Genomic DNA, 20,930 nt, shown 5'->3' on the forward strand with positions numbered 1-20,930 from the left:
ACTGTATAAATCCAAGTGTAGGCTTTAGACGGTTTGGATACCAGCTTCCTGGACCAGTGCAGGAAATGGATAGCAAGAATGATTTACAGGGCTGGGGATTTAGCTCAGTGGTTCCAGGGCATGCCTTGCTGCTTCTGCCATAAATAACATTTTACTTCTGTATTACTTTATACCTTGTAAGAATACATTATTCTAGGGCTGGGTATTTAGCTCAGTGGTGCCACAACCAGCCTCACAAGCACAAGGTCCTGAGTTCAATCCCCAGTACCCCTCCATATATGCGTGTGTGTGTGTGTGTGTGTGTGTGTGTGTATGTGTATATATATATATCCTTCTTCCTCATGACTAGAAACTTATTACCATCTATGTAAGCTATTCAAATGAACAAAATTAGACCATAGTTATCTATTTTGGAAACAGTCACCCTAATAAAATTTATACCAAAAACAACTTCAGAAAATCTATATACTCATAGTAATCTCCCTTAATTATCAAACATTATCAAATCCTCAACTTGGCAAATGCAATATTCTACAATTTTAACTCCAAAACTTTACCTTGCATTTCTTCTTTTTTTTAAGAGTAGAAAAAATTTAATGAGAGAAAGAAAGCTTCTGTCAGGCTGGATATTTAGCTCAGTGGGCCTGCCTCACAAGCGCAAGGTCCCAAGTTTGATCCCCAATACCAAAAAAAAAAGTGATTTGCCCCTACCTTGTATTTCTACTCCCCTCAAGTATTCATAGAGAATAGAAATGACTTTTAAAAAGCTAACTTGTAATTATACTACCAAAAATGAAAAGCATTTCTTGCAAATTGTACTATGCAATTCAAAAGTATAATTATCTACTTAACCTCTTACACTTATTATATTGATAGCAAAAACAGGAATAATCAACACTAGAAAAATATAATGCTTAAAAGTATGTAAAAGTCAGACATTTTTGTTATTCTAACAACTTCATTTTGAAAAGGTAATTTAAAAGGATAATTTAAAATACCTTATTTATGTGGCCAGGGATTTGGCTCAGTGGTTCCACCGTCTGCCTCACAAGTGCAAGGAGCCGAGTTCAATGCCGGTACAAAAAAAAAAAAAAGTACCTCATTCTAAATTTTAATTTAAGAGGTTATTTCTATTTCTGTATTTTTAGAATAATTATGTAGAATGACTTCCCTTGAGCACTTTTTCAGAGACAGACAAAACTAAACCCACACGTAACAGTTAAGCACTCACAACTATGTGAAAAATGGGTACACAGTTAACACAAATTTTAAGTACATCAAATGAAAATGAGAATTTCTAGGGCTTTTTTAAAATTCATACTAGGTTTCCTTGTTTGAAAAGCAATATATATTCACAGGGAAAAAACAGAACATACAGAGTAATAAAATGAAAATCCTATATATTAGTAACCCTACCATTCAGAAAGAACCATTAGTATACTTCAGGGAAATGCTGAAGGAGAAGACAGACCCACACAAAGCCAAAAACTTGGATGTGTTTGCAAGGACTAAGGGTGGGAGAAGAGCATCAAGTCCAAAATGGATCGTTAAAATTCAAAAAGAAAACAGTTTAGGCCAAATAATGGCAGAAATCCATCATCTTTTAATTAGGCATTTTTCTGACAGTGAATGAAGAAGTGGCAGAGAGTAAATTTTAAAAAAAGATTATGGACCTCAGGTTGTAAAAAATAAATCACGACTTTAAAATATAGACTTCTCTATCAGTCAAAATATTATTTGCTATCATATAAAATATGTGTACATAAAATTATATCAAACATAAACAATTTATTTCATTAAAAAGCCTTCCAAAATTCTTTTATATCTGATGTTATAAACTATTAAAATAATTTTAACTACATAAAATATTACCCTAGAAATTTGCCAGAATTATTTCATATTAGTCCACAAGACATCAGCATGTTTAAAACCCAGAAACTCACTCAGTACTACTACTTCTTTTTAATATAAATACATCTGCACTAAAATATTTTTCCAGTTCGGTTCTCTCCAACAAATACAGGAAGTCAAGAATTCATACCAAGTCCTTCACCACTACATTTAATAAAATAATTTAGCCTTATTCCTCTTCATTCAAACTCCATGGTTATTTTGATATTTATTTTGATAAATACTTTTTAAATATCTATTGTAAAGATAAGTAAACAAGGTACAAAACTGAAGTTTGTAGTGTGATTATGCTATAAAACTGCCACACTAAAGGATTTAACAACAAAATGTTACAATTTGTCCTTAGAACCAAGAATTATTTCTTGCTACTTCATAAGTTTTATTTAATTCATGAGTATGTATCACTTTATAATGAAACTTTAACAAAAAGATGTAATTACCAAGTCAAATCACTAAAAGTAACTTCTTGAGCCTCATGCAATTACCCCCTCAAATATCGAACAGTAGTTACAAGACTATCGTATCTGCCAACAGCTGCTCAAAATAATAGCTACAACAAATTCAAACAAGAGTAACACAAAGAGGGAGTGCCCGCATGCTTCCCTATGCAATGTTCCTTAACACTGAAAACAAAATAGATTTTGCCATTGTTATGGTGAAAGGAATTTCTTAGGGAAAAAGTTAAGTCTCTCCTTAAACTAAGTCCCAGATGTTTTCTTTTTACTCCTATAAAAGTGATTATCAGGCCGAAGATTTAACTTGCCTTCCTGGCAAGCACAACATCCTCAAGTTCAATTCCTGGCACACACACAAAAAAGTGATTATAATCAAATTAGAATTATTAGTAGAAATACTTGTATATCTTTTGGAACATAAAATCCAAGTCCCTTTCACCTTCAGAATACTGTGCTGATGACCATTAGGAAAAAAAAAATCTCCTAGAAAAAAAAATGAACATATATTTTAGAAAATCAAGTAAATTCTAAGTCAATTTGGGGTCAAAATGGGAAAGAAAAGCCAGCCAGTCCTATTATGGGATAAGACTGCTTAATTTTGGTGAGACACTAAAATTGTGTAAGTCAAATATCTAAGGAAGCCAAATGACAAAAGGCAGGCAGTTCAAAAATAAAATCTGATCTGCTGCACTCCCAAGAAGTTCAAGAAGGTAAATCTTTGCCTTGCTCCTTCCTTTCTATTTCCATGCCATACTAAAAGGGAAGAAGGGTAATTATTGTGTCCAAGGATAACAAAAGTAGGCACAATATCCCAAGCAGCAGTCTTAACCCAGTTTATAAATCTTAACTTAGAATAAAAGCTTCCAGTTGTCTAAAATAGTGAAATACAACATTATCCTACAAACCGATGAACCATCTAAAAAACAACACAACTTCATTAACTACTCCAGAGACTAAGGCAGGAGGATTGAACCTTCCAAGCTAGCCTGAACAACTTAGCAGAAGATAAAGACAGGTCACAAGATAAAGATTTTAATGGATAACATGTAGCTCAGTCACTAGGATCAATTCCAGCATGCACGCATGCACGCACGCACACACGCGCGCACACACACACACACACACACACACACACACAAAGAGCACAATTTTAAAAATAGCAACAGTTTTAGTATATTCTGAGATTTTATTTTGCATACATGCCTTTATACTTTCGCTGAATTTATTTTCCAAATTTAAAAAGTAAACCTATCTCTTTTTTCATGATATAAATTTCCATTTAATAGTATGATAAAGCAAGCATAATATTAGTTTCAGCTCTGCCATAAAACAGCCTGCTGAATTTGGATCAAATATCTGGTTCTAAGTTTCTCCATTTGTACAGGGAGAGGGATAGACCTAAACAATTAGATGAACCCTTCCATGCTAACATAATCACTTTACAATTCTTCAGGATGATATCAAACTGTTTGGGGTAACAACTACCTTTAAATTGAAAAACATCCATGGATTAAAACAGTATATTTCTCAAACAAACATTCATCACATCAACACTGGTGAAGACAGGAGGTGGCTTTACCCCCACCCAGCTCCATCACTTCATCCAACCTTCAGCACAGCAAACCCATCACTACCTACTTATTAGTTTACTTACAGAGGAAATGGGTAAGCCCAGCCCCACTATGGTGAGGATAGTGGATGTGATGGTACTGTCATGGTACGGATACTGGATGCTGTTGTCTTTACAGAAAAAGCCTCTCTGAAATGGATATATTTGGCCCAAATTTAGAACAGCCATAGGCATGGAAGCTGTTGGGGTAGGAAAAAAAAAAGACACACATAATTAAATTCCGTTCACTTCTTTAGGAAGTAAAGTCTACTGAATGGAATGCAAATCTTAAAAATATTTTCCCCTTTCTGGACAAGGCTAAATATTCCATAATACTCAAGATTAAAAACTGAGGAAACCATGCAGCATTTGCTTATCCAAGAATAAATTCGCTTATTTGCACTGACCTGATTTTAGGGATAATCAATAAAAGAAACTCAGAGAAGACAGCAAAATTGACCCATGGAAAATTAAATCTGAAAAAAAACCAAGATTTTTCACTTTCTATTCTATAACTAATTCATATTTAACTGAACTGTTTAATACCTTTAATACATTTAAGAAAAAAGGCAAAGATCTGTAAATAAATTCAATGTCCTACAGTCAAATGTAAAATAGCTATCATAATTTGCTTCACATTAGAATTAAAACAAATAGCTAAAAAGATAGAAATCCTAAGTATGTGGCAATGAAAACAGAAAGAAAAGAATACCTTTGCTTTCCAAATTTAATTTATCCAAAGATAAATTAAAAGTGAGTTTTATTAGCCCTGGTGGGCCTCCAAAACCACTTTAACAAGTTATAAAGGAATAATTAATTGAAAACTTCCACCTAAATAAAAAGACCCCAAAATACCAAAGTTAAATAACTTAAAATAGCAGCTTCTTTGTGCCCCTCCCCGCTTTGGTCTTGTTTTGCGTTGGAGACAAGGTTTCACTATGTTGCCCAGACTGGTTTTAAACTCGTAATCCTCCTGCCTCAGGTTCCCAAGTAGCTGGCATTACAGTGGTGCACACTGTACCGGGCTAGCAGCTTCTCAATGTGTTCCAGTTTACCATGCTTTAGACTTTGCTTTATAAAATTCAAATATCTAAGCACCTACTCACTGCATACTCAATACTGAGCTAAACTATATATGTGGGAGCTGAACTAATATGAAACAGATACTAGATTTAAGACCAACGTTTTAGGTATAAAAACAAGAATGCACCCTCAAGATTGGTATTTCTTAAAAGAAATACCAATAATATGTAGCTCAGTGGTAGAGCACTTGTGCCACATGGAAGAAGTCCTGGGTTTGATCCCAGTACCAAAAAAGAAAAAAAAAGTGCATATGTCTTTTGGGAGAGCAATGAAACTTCTGTATCTTGATTGTGATAATTACACTAATCATTTTAATATATGTAATATTTCAAAAGAAATACCGTAAAAGGCAGAAATACAACATAAAAAAATAGAAATATGACTATTAAATAAGAGGACGACCTATAGGAATTCAGAAGTTAATGTAAATCAAAGTAATTAGAAAAGTCTAATACAGGAGAGGCAACTGAGTTGAATTTGAAACAATAGGTGGCTGGGTGTGGTGGCACACGCCTGTAATCTCAGCACTCAGGAGGCTGAGGCAGGAGGATCGCTGTGAGTTCGAGACCAGCCTGGGCTACACAGTGAGTTCCAGGCCAGTCTCAACTACATAGTGAGACCCTGTCTCAAAAAACCAAAAAAAAAGAAAAAAAACAATATGCAAATCACAGGAAACAGGGAGGGGCACAAGGAGAGCAGGGCAGCAAGAGAATCGCATCAACAAAAGCACAAAGGAAATGAGCAAGGAGTTCCCAAGGTACAAACCATTTTATAGCCAACACAGACTGCATGCTCATACATGCCAGCCAATAGGTTACACAGATTAACTCAATCCTTAGCTATAACCTGTGAAGTACAATCAGTATCCTCATTTTTTTCACGAAAGTTATTATTTAGGAGCAGAAACACTGCAGAAATTAAGAACACTGCAGAAACTCTAGGTGATGGAACCAGGATTTCAACACAGGCTGTTTCTAGAGTCAGTGGGAATATATCTTACCATGGATACATCTGCAAAATAGGTTAGAATTGGAGCAGAAAGACAGGATTGGGGGGCAGAGGGACTTATCCTTTAAAAAGGCTTGTTCAGTAAAATACATGCTGTGTTCATAATAAAAAACTCAAATAGAACAATATCTTCTTTGCTGCAGATTATCTCTGAGTTGTGCAATTTTGTGGTTTTTAAGGTGTGAGGTTTTTTGTTGTTTATTAAAGGATTATAGGTTTTAAATACTGACCTCAGAAAGAATGTTTTGTTTTGTTTTTTGTACTGGGATTGAATTCAGGACCTTGCTCTTGCTAGGCAGGTGCCGAGCCACTGAGCTAAATCCCTAGTCTAGAAAGAATTTATCTTTTATCTTGTAAGAAAGAAAATATCACTCTGCTCAGGGTCAGCAACATGGTATAATGAGAATTTTAGATATTAATTTCAAAAACAGAGACAGAAAGAAAAGTAAATGTTTAATCCAGCTTTGAAATAGCTCAGAATTTGTTAATTAGTATGTTGATAGTCAAAAGAGAAAAAGATGCAGAGGAATGAAGAATGTTTTGAAACATGACACAACCTGAGGACTGATCATAATTGCTGAAGCAGACCTGAAGATGACATTTCGAGTGAAAAGTAGAAAGAGTGGTCTCAAGGAGAGAAATGTGTAGCCAGAGGCCAATGGCCACACTTGATATGTGGCAAGTATAACTGAAGGACTGAATTTTAAAATTTTATTTAATTTTAATTAATTTTAAATTATTACCTGTGGTTCTGGCTCTCATACTGAATAATGCAGATTTGAGGAGTTAAAAATAAACTAGTGGTTTGAAAGCCATTAAATTTCCAAAAATATATTTACATCTAAGGTAGCACAAAACCAATGATTCCATAAATAAGAAAAAATTATTACACGGTGCTCAAGTAAACTTAGGTCTTATTGTGAGCCTATGCACAGAATAAAATCGCCCCTCATACATACTTTTGGCTGCTTCCTTTAAAGAACCTAGCCCTGCTGCATCCCTCAAACTTCAGAATCCTGACTTCTTTTCTCTCCAGGCCACTAGTCCTCCTATGAAAGAAAACAAGTATATCTGGGGTACCCTCCGAGCTCCTTCACCAACTTCAGATCTTCCCTCCTCTTTCGTTCTGGGGTGACCATACACCTCTAACCCAGGTGTGTCTTCTTGTCCTCAGGATACCCAAAGCTTCTCTTTTTGAAACTTCTACATAGCAGCTGCTACATACTTCCTCTTACTCCTAAGAACTACTCCTACCCTGCACAAAGGAAAATGTATAAAGATTATCAGCCAAGGCTGTAATCACAGCTATTAGGGAGGCTGAGGCAAGAGGATTACAAAATGAAGTTAAATTAAAATTTTAAATTGGTGGTACAGCACTCCTGTTTGATCTTCAGTACGGAAAAAAAATAATCTATTCATCAAAAACATTTAAGTTTTTGTGACTCATACCAAGTATTGCAATAGTTATGCTTATATAATATGTAGTTTTAAAATTTAAATATTCTTTTCAGTAAAAGCTAAATCTTATTCTTTGTATATGGTCTGGTTATCTAGATTTAACCTGGGAATTATAAGGAACACTAACTCTCACTTAAGTAAGTAGTCATTACTGTTAGAACAACAGCAAAAAAAAGCACAAGTTTTTCTTTCTTTCTTTCTTTCTTTCTTTTTTTATTTTGGTACCTGGGATTGAACTCGGGTCCTTGTGCTTGCGAGGCAGGCAGCAGAACCACTGAGCTCAATCCCCGGCCCTAGTACAAGTTTTCCTTATTAGGCTTTCAAATTATCCTACCTGTAAAGTTTGCAAAGTAAAGGTTCTAAATTGAGGTGGTGGTGGTACACACCTGTAATTCCAGCACTCTCAGAGCCTGAAAGCAGGAGGATCACAAATTCAAGCCCAGCCTGGGCAATTTAGTGACTTGGCAAGATTCTCTCAAAAAAGAGGGATGAGACACCTAGAGATATAACTACCAATGCAAAGGCCCTGGGCTCAAAATCAACATAAGTCTAATGTCTTAACTTTTTAAGGATCAATGTTCTCTAAGATGATAAAGAAAGTATAGTGCCTTTCCTCAAAACCACACAGACTTTAGCCATACAGTTTTACCTCATGTACCTAACCAGTTCTCCCAAAGAAAAGGTCATCTATACATACTTTCATTGTACAGATATAAGAAATATAATTTAAAATAATATAACAATATCATAATAAGCCCATGGAGTAAAGTGATCTAAAATATTTCTTCAAAGACAACTAGAATTAACTCATATCCCTGCTTCTTCTCCAGCTGCCCTTCCCCTCCATTCCTTCCAATTTTACCCTTTTTTAATCATCTCCCCTTTATTTTCTATAGCACTTCATTTCCTTATTACTTTATAATGGAGAACTGAAGTCTTTTTAGCATTACCCAAACTTACTGGCAACTTTATGTTTTCTGTTCTAATGTCAAAAGCAAGGATTCAGTGTATCTTAGTGGTAGGGCACTTGCCTAGCATGAGCCAGACCCTGGGTTTGATCATCAGCACCACGGGGGGGGGGGGGGAAAAAATACTTATTAAACACCTAATATCTGCTTTTGTATAGTATCTTTAATCCTAAAAATTCTATGAGGAAGAAAGAAAAAAAGTAGTCCCTCCCCTAACCTTTAGGTTTCCTTCATTTTTTATGTTTTGTTTTGTGTTTTGGTACTAGGGATCAAACTCAGGACCTTACACTTCTGAGGCAGACAGCAGAACCACTGAGCTAAATCCCGGCCCCCAATCTTTAGGTTTGAAACTTAAAAGTCAATAAATCATGGGTCAAAAAAGTCAAGCCAACCATGGTGATGCACATCCATAATCCCAGCTAGCACTTAGGAGACTGAGAGGAGGACATGAGTTCAAGGCCAGTCTGGGCTACATATTGAGTTGGAGGCTAGCTTGTGCTACAAAGTGAGTCTCTGTCTCCAAACACCGAGGGAAAAACAAAAACTCAAAATACAAATCACAAAATGCCTACAAGTCAGCAACAACAACAACAACAAAAAAACTACAAATCAAAATGTATACGGCTAGGGGCCGGGGTTTTAAACTCAGTGGTGCCGCTGCCTGCCTTGCAAGTGTAAGGTCCCAAGTTTGATCCCCAGTACCAAAACCAAACAAACAAACAAAATGTACACAGCTAAAACACTACATGTAAAAATTACAGCAATAACTTCCTACATTAGAAATTAATGAAACATTCGATCCCCAATACAAAAAAAATGAATGAAACAAATATTGTGATGACTTTTTTTAAAAGCTCAAGAAAGTAAAAGTAGAAAACAGAAATTAACGGAAAAGAAAGGAAAAAAATTTTAAAAATTGAGATTTTTAAAAAGAGATGAATGAAATGGTTTTGCATTAGCTTTAAAAAGATAACAACACAAGTGAAGCAAAATATTTAAAAAAAAATTAATTTAGCTCAGCGGTGCTGCACCTGCCTTGCAAGCACAAGGTCCTGAGTTCAAATGGGGGGGTACCAAAAATTAATAGCACCAAGTGTATCTCTCAGCTTAATCTTATCAGAAACATGCAAACACGTAGTAAATCTCCTAAGTGTAAATAGCTCTTCGGTGTGTGCTAGGATGGATAACCAGTATTACACAGTTGGTAAGCAGGGAAGACAAAATTTTAACAAAATGTCTCTTTATATCATATCACCATCTCTCTTTAAGGAAGGAGTCTAACCAACAAGGTCTCAGTTTCCTTACCCATAAATAAGAAAGACTGACCTTTTCTCTTAGGCCACTTTCAGTCAATGATTCTATGGGCCTAAACTGCTCTGTCCACAGACAAACACGATTTCTTGTGCTAAGTTAGACTGGATGTGGCAGTAGAGTTCCTCCATGTGACCTAGAAAACATCTTACTTTATTACACTTGGGGTAAGTAGCCATCCTTACGTCTAAGCACTCTTTGCTACAAACTGTGGAAGAGAGATGTGGAACTTGCAAAATTTACAATAATCATCAATGGGAGAGCTGCTTCTAGGAGCTGATTTTTACCAAAATGGTATTGGAGAAAATTCATATACAATGTTTTTATAAGGAATATTAATACAGTTAAACTTATACCACCATAAAATGTTAGGTATTGATATTTTCTTCTTGATGTTCGTTTGGGTTGGTTTGGTGGTTTGATGGTTTGGTTTTTTGTTTTCTGTTTTGATTTGGGTTTGGGTTTTTTGAGACAAGGTCTTCCTATGTAGTGTAGACTGTAGACCAAACTGGACTCAAATTCACAATCTTCCTGCCTCAGCCTCCCAAATGTTATGATTACAGATGTGTACCACTATATCCGGCTTGTGTCAGTTTTATTAAAAGAGCTACTAGTTAAAGCCAGGTGTGGTGGTGCATGCCTGTAATTCCAGTACCCGGAAGGCTGAGGCAGGAGGATGGCTGTGAGTTTGAGACCAGCCTGGGCTACACAGTGAGTTCCAGGGCAGTCTGAACTACATAGTGAGATCCTGTCTCAATTAATTAATTAATTAATTAAAAAATAAAAGAGCTGCTGGTTAATCTCCTGGGTTGAGAGACTACTATTCACTAATTGAACTATTTCTTTTCATTCAAGCATATGGTCACTAGCAAAAGCTTGCAAACTTAAAATGTTAATTTGGTTTTTTTCCCTATTCTCAGCTGTCCATATACTTATTTATAGTCATTGTATTTTAAAATTCTGTTTTAAAAAAAAAAATCACATGTATCAAACACATACCATTCCTCAAAAATTCCAGCTATGTAAATGTTTGGATTTTTCTACATGTATATCTGGATTTGACAAGCAAGACTACAGTTATTTTTGTGAAATTTGCTTCTACAAAGAAACCCTTTCATTTTCTTTTAGCAGTTGAAGGTTAGAAGTAAATAAAAAGTTTAGTATTTTGTGTTACCTGAGCAATTTTTAGCAAGTTCTATTTGTTCAAAACTTAGTCCTTTGTATTCAATTCAGTTTGGACAAAACTCATTTTGGGGAGAAAAATAACTGCTTTCTTTGGAAACAGGTGTTCAAACTCCTTATCACATGAAAAATCCTCCACTAATCAACACTTACATGTTATTTCTCAGCAGAGAGGGTTTCTTCTTCTCCTTTACAGAGGGTTATGTCCAAAGTAAAAGAAGTTATTCATAATTTTACCAACTTAGTGAAATAGTAAGTTGCCCAAGTAGATAACTTTATTTTTTCTACAAATAAAATATAGAGTCTATTTTTGATTACCTTTCCTAATCATTTGACAAATGCTGCCTGTCTACCACACATTCTTACCTGGCACTCAGAAGACAATACTGACTAAAGAGAAACATTTGTAATCACTGACTATACAAAGATTAGATTAATCCATAATATGTTATTAAGAACACTAAGAGAAAATAACAAAATCCATAATCTTGGAAAGAAAAAAGAAAATCAATGAATATAGTCAACTAAGAAGAGATACATTACAAGTTGAGTATCTCTTATCTGAAATGTTTGAGACCAGAAGTGTGTCAGATTTCAGATTTGGCGGGGGGGGGGGATTTGGATATTTGCATAAATTTTACCAGATAAACCTCCCTAATCTGAAAATTCAAAATTCAAAATGTTACAAATGATTTTCAGATTAAGGACGCTCAGAGAGGGATTTAGCTCAGTGATACCACCACCTGCCTCTCAAAAAAAAAAAAAAAAATGTTCAACTTGCATCAGGAAAGCAAGATAAAAGGCATTAAAGAACACTGTCAGGTAAAGTGAAGGAGGACTTTTTCAAAATGTCCTAACAGGATACTTTCTATTTAACTCCCATCACATGTTCTCACATTTAGGTAAGTGTTATACCTTTTTAATCCTTCAGTAATAGTCTTCCCAAGCCCTCAAGACCTAACCATGCTGCATAGCTACACAAATAAAATATGAACTTTTTTTTTTACTCCTCTTCCTAACTCTCTTTGGCCTTTTAGCCTTGATGAAAATGGTGTGGCATAGGGGAAGAAAGTATTCTAAGACACTGTTAAGCAGCTCATGTCCAGCACATTACTGAACATTTAACACAAATTTTCATTTAATAGTCACAACTTTAGAGCACAGCTCCAAAAAGACACAGATAGCCCAAACACCTGACTCAATGCCTAGTATAAGGCAGGCCTTCAACAAATATATGATGTATGTACAAAGAATCACCCTGTAAAACAAGTATTATATTATCATCCCCATTTTAAAGATCAAGGAATGACTCAGGGAAGTTACTGAAAGTCATACATACAAAAAGAAAGGATGAAATTAAAAATATTTAACTAATTCCATGCTAACCTTGGTCATTAAGAACAGACACCAGATGGTGCTGGAGGAGCTGGGTCCTGCTGCAACCCTTCAGTTGTAGAACCAAAGGAAGGTCCTTGGGAAGGATCAGGACATGGGGGTGGTAGGCAGGTCAAGACTCAAATATATAACAACTAACAGCCTTGCTATTAAGTGGTAGACTTAGGATTCCAATCGGTACTTACCTGACTCTGAAGACTTCATCTAAACGAATTTGGAGACACTACTATTTGCCAAATGTGAAAAAAATAAAATAAAAAAGACAAGTGGAAGTGCTAGTTGAGTAAAAAAACCATTCAAAACAACTGTAACGGAAATAGAATTTGAAATAAATTAAAGATTGGTAACTAAGCTCAATATGCTGCCACACAACATAAACCAGGCTGATTGGACTAAAGTAGGGTAAAGGCTAATAAGAAAAAGAAATATAACTTTTTTTTTTTTTTTTTTTTTTCCAGAACTCAGCACCTTGTCAGGTACAGCACCACTGAGCTACATACATCTCTGACCCAGGAAAAGAAATATAAATGGAGAAAGCAAAAGTACAGCATGATGGTTTTCAATTCTAGATAAGTAATTTGTTGAGTCTGCAAGGTAGAGTTGGAAAAGGGGCAGAGCCCAGAGGTAAAGAGGAAAGGTCAATGCCAAAGGACACTGGGTAGTCAGTCAATTCAGAGATGGCACAGAGTATCCAACAGACCAGAATGCAAAGAAAAGGGACCCTCAGCTCTTAGAGTCACCTTACATCCAGTCACTGGCTTGCAGCCATCATCTCTATATAATTCTATTATTAAAATTAGTTATCTTTTTTAAAAAATTGAGACAAAAGGGAAAGCAGTTTGCATATGTTATTTACCAAAGAAAATGTTTTATATTTTATGATTTTTAAATCAATATGCTCAACCTTGGAGGATATTCCAAGTGTTAAGACTCCTAAAATAAATTTATGACTATATCTGTAAACAGCTTATAAAAAAAGCCAGAGCTGGGGCTGAGGCATTACCTTAGTAGTACAGCACTTTGCCATAATGGGTGAGGTTCTCAGTTCAATCCCAGCACCAAAAAATAAGTAAATAAATAAACCAATGAACAAACAAAACCTCCTAAACCTTTAGATCAGGTTACATTACATGAACTCTATTGAGATTTCAGCGCGCGCACACGCGCGCACACACACACACACACACACACACACACACACACACGGTGGCCTACTTATAAAAAATAAAAAGTCAACAAGTTTGTCCACCTGTTGTTCCTTCCCCAGAAGGTACACTGGAACAATGCCAACTGGCTAAGAACAACATTCATTCTTCCACTCCTTCATGGTAACAGCTGTTCTCTTTCTTTTTTTTCAAGCTGACAAACATCACAATCAGTAGCAAGCTTTCCATGCAGATTTCTATATGAAAGCGATAAGGAGATGACTGAAAGAAAGGTAGATGATCTTCTCTGTATTCACTTCCCAAGGGCACTTATCAGGAATCTGTTTGTGGCTTCAAAAAAAATCTGCTTACATGGGATTGGAGTTGGAGATGATATAAACACATTTTGGAAAGGGCAAAAAAAAAATACAGCAAAGGCGTATAGTAATATTTATATCATAAATGGCTGACCTAATCAGAAATGCACTATGCTAAGAAAAAGACCAGACTCCAAAGGCTATATACGCTATGATTTCATTTATATGACATTCCATTTATATGACATTATAGCAGAGTGAACAAATCAGTGGTTGCCAGAGAAGGACAGTAGGAAGAGTTAATTACAAAGCAGAAGGGAATAATACGCCAATTCTGGGGAGTAATTGGCCTATTTTCTATCTTGACTGTGTTATAATTACATGACTAAATTCTAAATTGTCTAAGTTCATAGAACTGTATAGCAAAAGTGAATTAGTAAAATTACATAGTAAATGTGTAAATTAAAAAAAAAACACTGAAGCTTGGCATAAATTTTTCATCTCACCTCTATTGCCATTGCATGTTTCAACCCTCGTCACATCTACAAAATGGTCCCACCCCTTCCACCTAACAAAGATCTATTTACCATCTTCCATTAAGCTACTTCTGGAATCCACCATTTGATGTGGCAGGGTGTGGTCCTGGAGAGATGGGATAGTCAAATATAACTGGCTGGTTTCACTTCTGGTATTGTCTCAGCAACTACTAAGTGAACCTGAGCAAATTTTTCACTTGTCTGAGCTCACTGTCCTCATCTAGGGAGAATAAGTACGTATTACATTTCTCCCAGAACTGTTGCAAACTTACAACCTAGTAATGTGACTAAGGTAGCACCTGGCATATTAAGAGAGTTTAACAAATGTTTATTCACTAAGCTTTTTCCTCTACTCTCTTGCCAAGCCCCCCAATCTGACACATACAATCTATCACAATGCTTATTCTGTGTACTGTAATTATCTATGCAAAAAAAGTCTCTTTAATCCTTGAATTCACAGAAGCCAGCATGTCCACTGTTTGATAGTCGATAAAATGAAGAATAATTTGTTCACCTGATCTGATTTTTTTTTTTTACAAAAGAAGGATTAGAATAGATAGAGGCAGGCAGGAAAGGCCAGAGTACATTGAGATAGCCTGGAATCCAAAGGTTTCCAAAGTTTCTACAAGGATGTTGTAAGAAGCACCACAGCACAAAATGTGTAAATAACCTAAATACTCAAAATGGAGGTAAAGTCACTCATGACAAATACATGTGATGAAATATACCATACAAGCATTACAATTTTGTAGAAAACTGTGGCCTGGAACCTGCCTCAGCCTCCCAAGTAGCTGGGATGCCAGGCATGCATCACCACACAGGGCTTACAAAAGTAATTTTTAACTTGGAAAATCTATACTCGACACATAAGAACACTTCATCAAATGTTAACTAAATTGTCTTTCTCTTTTTCACAACTTGTCAATAATAAGCAAACTTTAAAAGACAATGTGGATAGTGAATCAGTGGTTAAGGTTCTCCTCTAAAGAATAGTTTCTAAGTTTATTTAGTCTCTAGTTTAAAGTTGTGATCTATACACATATTACTTAAGCTTGCAAAACAAGCTTATCCTGTATTCATCCTGTATTTGGGCGAGAAGACCTGGCTACTTTTTTCTCTTTGAATGAACAATGGGACTTCCAGTTTGAGCAATCCCACACACAGAATTCCCTTAACTAAATGATGTCTCCTTTATCAGTAGCTGGGCAAGAAATAACAACTTCTCCCATTCTACAGTAAGATCTATTTTTGAAAGGATGACAAACATGCTTAATACTATATTGCAGCATGTGTATAGGTGATGTGCTATGTCTTACTGGGGATTGAATCCAAGGTCTTCACACTGATTTACATCACCAGCCCCTTTCTTTTCTTCTTTTTGAAACAAGTTCCCATGAAGTCACTAAGTTGCCTAGGCTGGGTACAAGCTTGCAATCCTTCTGTCTCAGTCTCCCAAATGCTAGGATTACAACTGTGTGCCACACTAGGCTACTATATTGACAAATAAAGATAGGCATCTTCTAGAGAGTTGAATACATAAATTCCTCAGAAAATGTTGTATAGGTTAGTAGTTGAGGGCAAATTTTAAACTCTAAGACAGATCATCTAGACTAAAAATTAACAATGAAATACTAGAACTGAACCAAGCTTCTGAACAAATGGACATAATAGATGTTTACAGTGTTCCACCCCACAAAATCAGAATATACATTATTTTCGGCTGCACGTAGGTCATTTTCCAAAATAGACCACATGCTAGCTAATAGAACATGTTTAAGTAAATGCAAAGGAATTGAAGTTATCCTATGTGTATTATCAGACCACTGTGCAATTAAACTGGAGATAAATAGCATAAGAAACTGACAAACACATGGAAATTGAATAACACTCTCCTGAACAATCAATGGGTCACAGCAGAAATTAAAGAAGAAATTAGACAGTTTTTACAATTTAAAGACAATACCAGTACAACATACAGAAATCTATGGGATACAGTGAAAGCAGTTTTATGTGGGAAATTCACAGCAGTGAATGCCCACACTAGGAAAACAGAGTGAGCTCAAATAAACAACGCAATGCTGAATCTTAAGCTCCCAGAAAAAGAAGAGGAAAAAACACCTGAAGGTCATACAAGGCAGGAAATTATAAAGATCAGATCTGAAATCAATGCAATGGAGACTAAGAGAACAATACAAAAAAAAAAAATCAACAAATCGAAGAGTTAGTTTTTCAAAAGAATAAATAAAATTGATAAACCCTTAGCCAACCTTATCAAAAAAGGAAAGGCTCAAATTCATGCAATTAGGAATGAAAAAGGTGAAGTCACAATAGATTCAGCAGAAATCCAGAGGATATTCAATACTTACTTTGAGAACCTATATTTGAATGAAGTGCAGAACACAGAAGAAATGGACAGATTTCTAGATACATATATGAATTACCAAAGTTGAACAAAGATAAAAAATTCTAAACACTCCAATTACAATTGGTGAAATTGAAAATGTAATTAAAAAATTTCCAACAAAGAACAGCCAAGGTCTGATGACTTCACTGCTGAATTCTATAAGACATTCAGAGAAGAACTACTGCCACTATTTAAACTTTTCAATGAAATTGAAAGAGAAGCAATAATTCCAAATTCATTTCCTGGAGGCAAGTGTTACTTTGATTCTAAAACCAGGCAAAGACCCAACCAAAAAAAGAGTACTACTACAGACCAAACTCACTAATAAATATAGATGCAAAAATCCTCAATAAGATATTGGCAAAGAGAATACAGAGGGTCATCAAGAATATTGTACAGGCCGGGCATTGTGGTGCACACCTGTAATCCCAGCACTCGGGAGGCTGAGGCAGGAGGATCACTGTGAGTTCCAGACCAGCCTGGGCTACATGGTGAGTTCCAGGTCAGTAAAAAAGAAAAGGCCTCGATTACAAAAAAAAAAAAAAAAAAAAAAAAAGAATATTGTACACCCTGATCAAGTCAGATTTATCCCAGGGTTGCAAAGATAGTTCAACATATATAAATCAATAAATGTATATATTAACAGAATATTAAGAGAATCAAGGACAAAAAACATATGATTCTCTTAACAGATGCAGAAAAAGCATTTAACAAAATTCAACACCCATTCATGATAAAAAAAAAACCTGCAGAAAATTGAAATAGGTGGTCTTTATCTCAACTTGATAAAGGCTATCTATGAAAAGCCAACAGCCAACATCATACTAAATGCTATACAGATTCAATGGATTCCTGACTAAAATCCCAACAGTGTATTTCACTGAACTAGAGAAAACAATCCAAAAATTCATTTGGAATCAGAAGAGAACTAGAATAGCAAAAGTCATTCTAGGCAACAGAGATATGGCAGGGGGTATCACAATCCCCAAACTGAAACTATACTACAAAGCCACTGTGATAAAAACAGCATGGTACTGGTAAAGAAACAGACCCGAGGATCAGTGGAACAGATCAGAAGATGCAGAAATAATTACTGACATACTCAGCTACCTCATCTTTGATAAAGGAGCCAAACACTCTCACTGGAGGAAACATAGTCTCTTTAATAAGTTATGTTGGAAAAACTGGATTTCAACTTGTCAAAGATTAAAACTAGACCCCTATCTTTCATCGTGCACTAAACTAAAATCCAAGTGGATTAAAGATATAAATATTAAAACAGAAACAAACTTGCTGGAAGATAAGTTAGGTAGAACTCTTGAAAATATCAGCATAGGAAAAGACTTTATGAACAAATCCTCAGCAGCACAGTAACTAGAACAAGGAATCAACAATTGGATCTCATCTTTTTAAAAAGCTTCTATGCTGCCAGAGAAATCACAAGCAGAGCTAAGAGACAATCACAATGTGGGGAAAAAATTTTACCAGCTGTTCGTCAGACAAAGGTCTATTATCCAGAATATACAAAGAACTAAAAAAAACAGACCCCCTCAAATATAAAGACCAATTCAAAAATAAATAAATAAAGTATTTGGAAACAGGGAAGGGAGGAGGGGGTGAAGGGAGGACAGGGATAAGGGGAAAAAATGAGAACCAAGACCTGCCATGTAAAGGTACAAGATCCCAATGATGAATGTAACTGTACTGTATACCTAAAAATGTACCAATAAACTCAATGAGAAAAAAAGTGGGCATCTGAAATGAATAGACATTTCTCAGACAAACAAGTAAAAGCAGCAAATAATCATATGAAAAAATGTTCAACATCACTGGTCCTTTGAGAGACACAGAGGAAAACAACACTAAGATTCCATCTCACCCCAGTAATAATGGCTGCAAGAAATCAATGAATAACAAATGCTGGCAAGGTTTGGGGAGATAGGAGCCCTTCTCCATTGTTGGTGAAAGTGCAGACTGGTGCAACCACTATGGAAATCAATATGGAGATACCTCACACAACTAGAATTAGAAGTCCCATTTGACCCCGGTATTCCTCTGCTGGGTATCTTTCCAAAAGAATTAAAAGAATCATACCACAACGATATATATTCACCCATGTTTATAGCAGCACCGTTTTTAATAGCTAAAATTTGGAAATAGCCTAATTGCCCATCAACTGGAGACTGGATAAAGAAGAGGTTTGTTTTTTTTTAATGGAGTACTATTCAGTCATAAAGAATGAGAAAGCAGAGAGATTTACAGTTAAGCGGATGCACATTGAGGGCATAGTGTTAACTGAAATTAATAAGCCACAGATATGTAAATACTGAATAGTTTCTCTGGTGTGAAAAAATATAAGTGTAAATAAGGATTAAAATGTATAATTGATATTGTATAATCGAAAGAAAAGTCTAAGAGTAGAGGAAGTGGGATGGGTAGGGGAAAGGGGAAAAGGGAAAAGAAAAAATATGTTGAAAGGAAAAACATGGAAACACTGTCTTTGTAAACAGGGAAGGGTGGAGGGGCTGAAGGGAGGGCTGGAGAATGGGAAAAATAAGAACAAGACAAGTCATGTATAGGTACAAGATCCCAATGCGAATGTAACTGTATTGTATACCTAAAATGTACTAATAAATTTAATAAAGATAAAAAATAATTAAAAAGACAGCTTTAGCATTCAAACTTACATAAACCAGACTGATTTCATCATTCTGGTAAAAAAACAGTTATCTCAGTGCTCAATATATGTGTAGGGGGCTGGGAATTTAACTCAGTGATCCTGCCAACTGCCTCTCAAGTGCAAAGTCCTGAGTTCAATGCCTGACACTGTGAAATGGGAAGGAAAAGGGCTAAAGGTGTAGGGAAGGTGGGATGGGTAGGGGAAGGGTAATAAGGGAAAAGAAAAAAATGTGAGATAATGAAAAGATGGAAATAAAGTGTTTGTAGATGGGAAGGGGAGGAGGGGGTGAAGGGAGGGCAGGGACAAGGGGAAAAAATGAGAACCAAGACCTGTCATGTAGAGGTACAAGATCCCAACAATGAATGTAACTGTACTGTATCCCTAAAATGTACCAATAAACTCAATTAAAAAAATATATATGTATATATTCAACAATGTACCAAAAAGGGTTGAGGTTATAGCACAGTGATACAGTGTGTACCTACTATGCATGAGACCCTGAGTTCAATCCTCAACCCTGCAAAAGCAAAACAACAAAAACCTACAAAAATTTTTAAATAAATAAAATCCAGACCTGAGATTGCTTACATACTGAGTCTTTAGACAGTTTCCATAACACCCTCAAAATAAAAACTTCTTTAAAATCTTTAAAGTATTCACGTGGATCCATCATGTCTAGTCTGAAATGATGCCAAATGGCAAAGGTCTTGATACTAAAATAAAGTTATACTAACTTTAGTGTCTCAAAGGAAAAACATAAAAACTCTCACTTTGTCAGGAAGTCACTAAATTGGCATATCTAAATTAGTATGCTTTGTTTATAACATACACACAAGTTTTTAAAGGCACACAAGCCAAGAAAGTTTTGCAAAATTCTTTTTTTAGGGCCAGGGATTTAGTTCAGTGGTTCCACCGCTTGCTTCACAAGTGCAATGACCTGAGTTCAATCCCTGATACCAAAGGAAAAAAACAAAACAAAACAAAAATTCTTTTTTTTAGTAGTTATTATTGTAATAGAAAATCATATCTCCAATTTTCAAAAAATACATGTTTCCATTCAAGTTACTTTATATAGAAGGTAAGCTAAAGGAAGGAATCTCACAAATTTTTTTAAGGCTAAGCAAATATTCAATGCTGAAACTATACCAAATGGGAAGGAAAAAAAGGCAAATGTTACTTTGTTGACCAAGTGTTTTATTTACATAGATTCTTGTATAATCCTAACAAGTCAGTGAAACAGACATTCTCTCCATTATGCAAATGATGAAAATGCAACTCAGCAAGAGAAACCAACTGTGTGACCTGAAGCAAGAAAATAGCAAAGCAGAATTTTGAAATTTTGAATACCACGTTCCAAGGCTCAAACTCTTTTTACCACACTTGATTATATTACTTTGAAAAATAATGTACCAAATAATCAACTGCTCTCAGTAATGAGCTTTCTGTAAGAAGTCCTATTTTATTTTAT

General features: G+C 35.4%; 1 protein-coding gene across 2 annotated transcripts in view; it reads right to left on the reverse strand.

Annotated features, from left to right (window-relative positions):
* Positions 1-20,930, reverse strand: part of Plpp1 (phospholipid phosphatase 1) — a 78,380-nt gene that overhangs the window by 54,113 nt on the left and 3,337 nt on the right. The window contains exons 1-2 of one of the 2 annotated variants that reach the window (XM_010626876.3): positions 12,566-12,599; positions 4,021-4,175 (exon numbers count right to left, since the gene is read on the reverse strand). In XM_010626876.3, the coding sequence (XP_010625178.1) occupies positions 4,021-4,175; positions 12,566-12,584 (174 nt within the window). In that variant the 5' untranslated portion in view covers positions 12,585-12,599. Of the gene's footprint in view, positions 1-4,020; positions 4,176-12,565; positions 12,600-20,930 lie in introns of those variants that run through there. The other variant, XM_010626877.3, reaches the window with a different exon arrangement.

This window comes from Fukomys damarensis, unplaced genomic scaffold, assembly GCF_012274545.1.
Source record: "Fukomys damarensis isolate Sample0158 unplaced genomic scaffold, DMR_v1.0_HiC HiC_scaffold_1, whole genome shotgun sequence".
In the NCBI taxonomy this organism is placed as follows: Eukaryota; Metazoa; Chordata; class Mammalia; order Rodentia; family Bathyergidae; genus Fukomys; species Fukomys damarensis.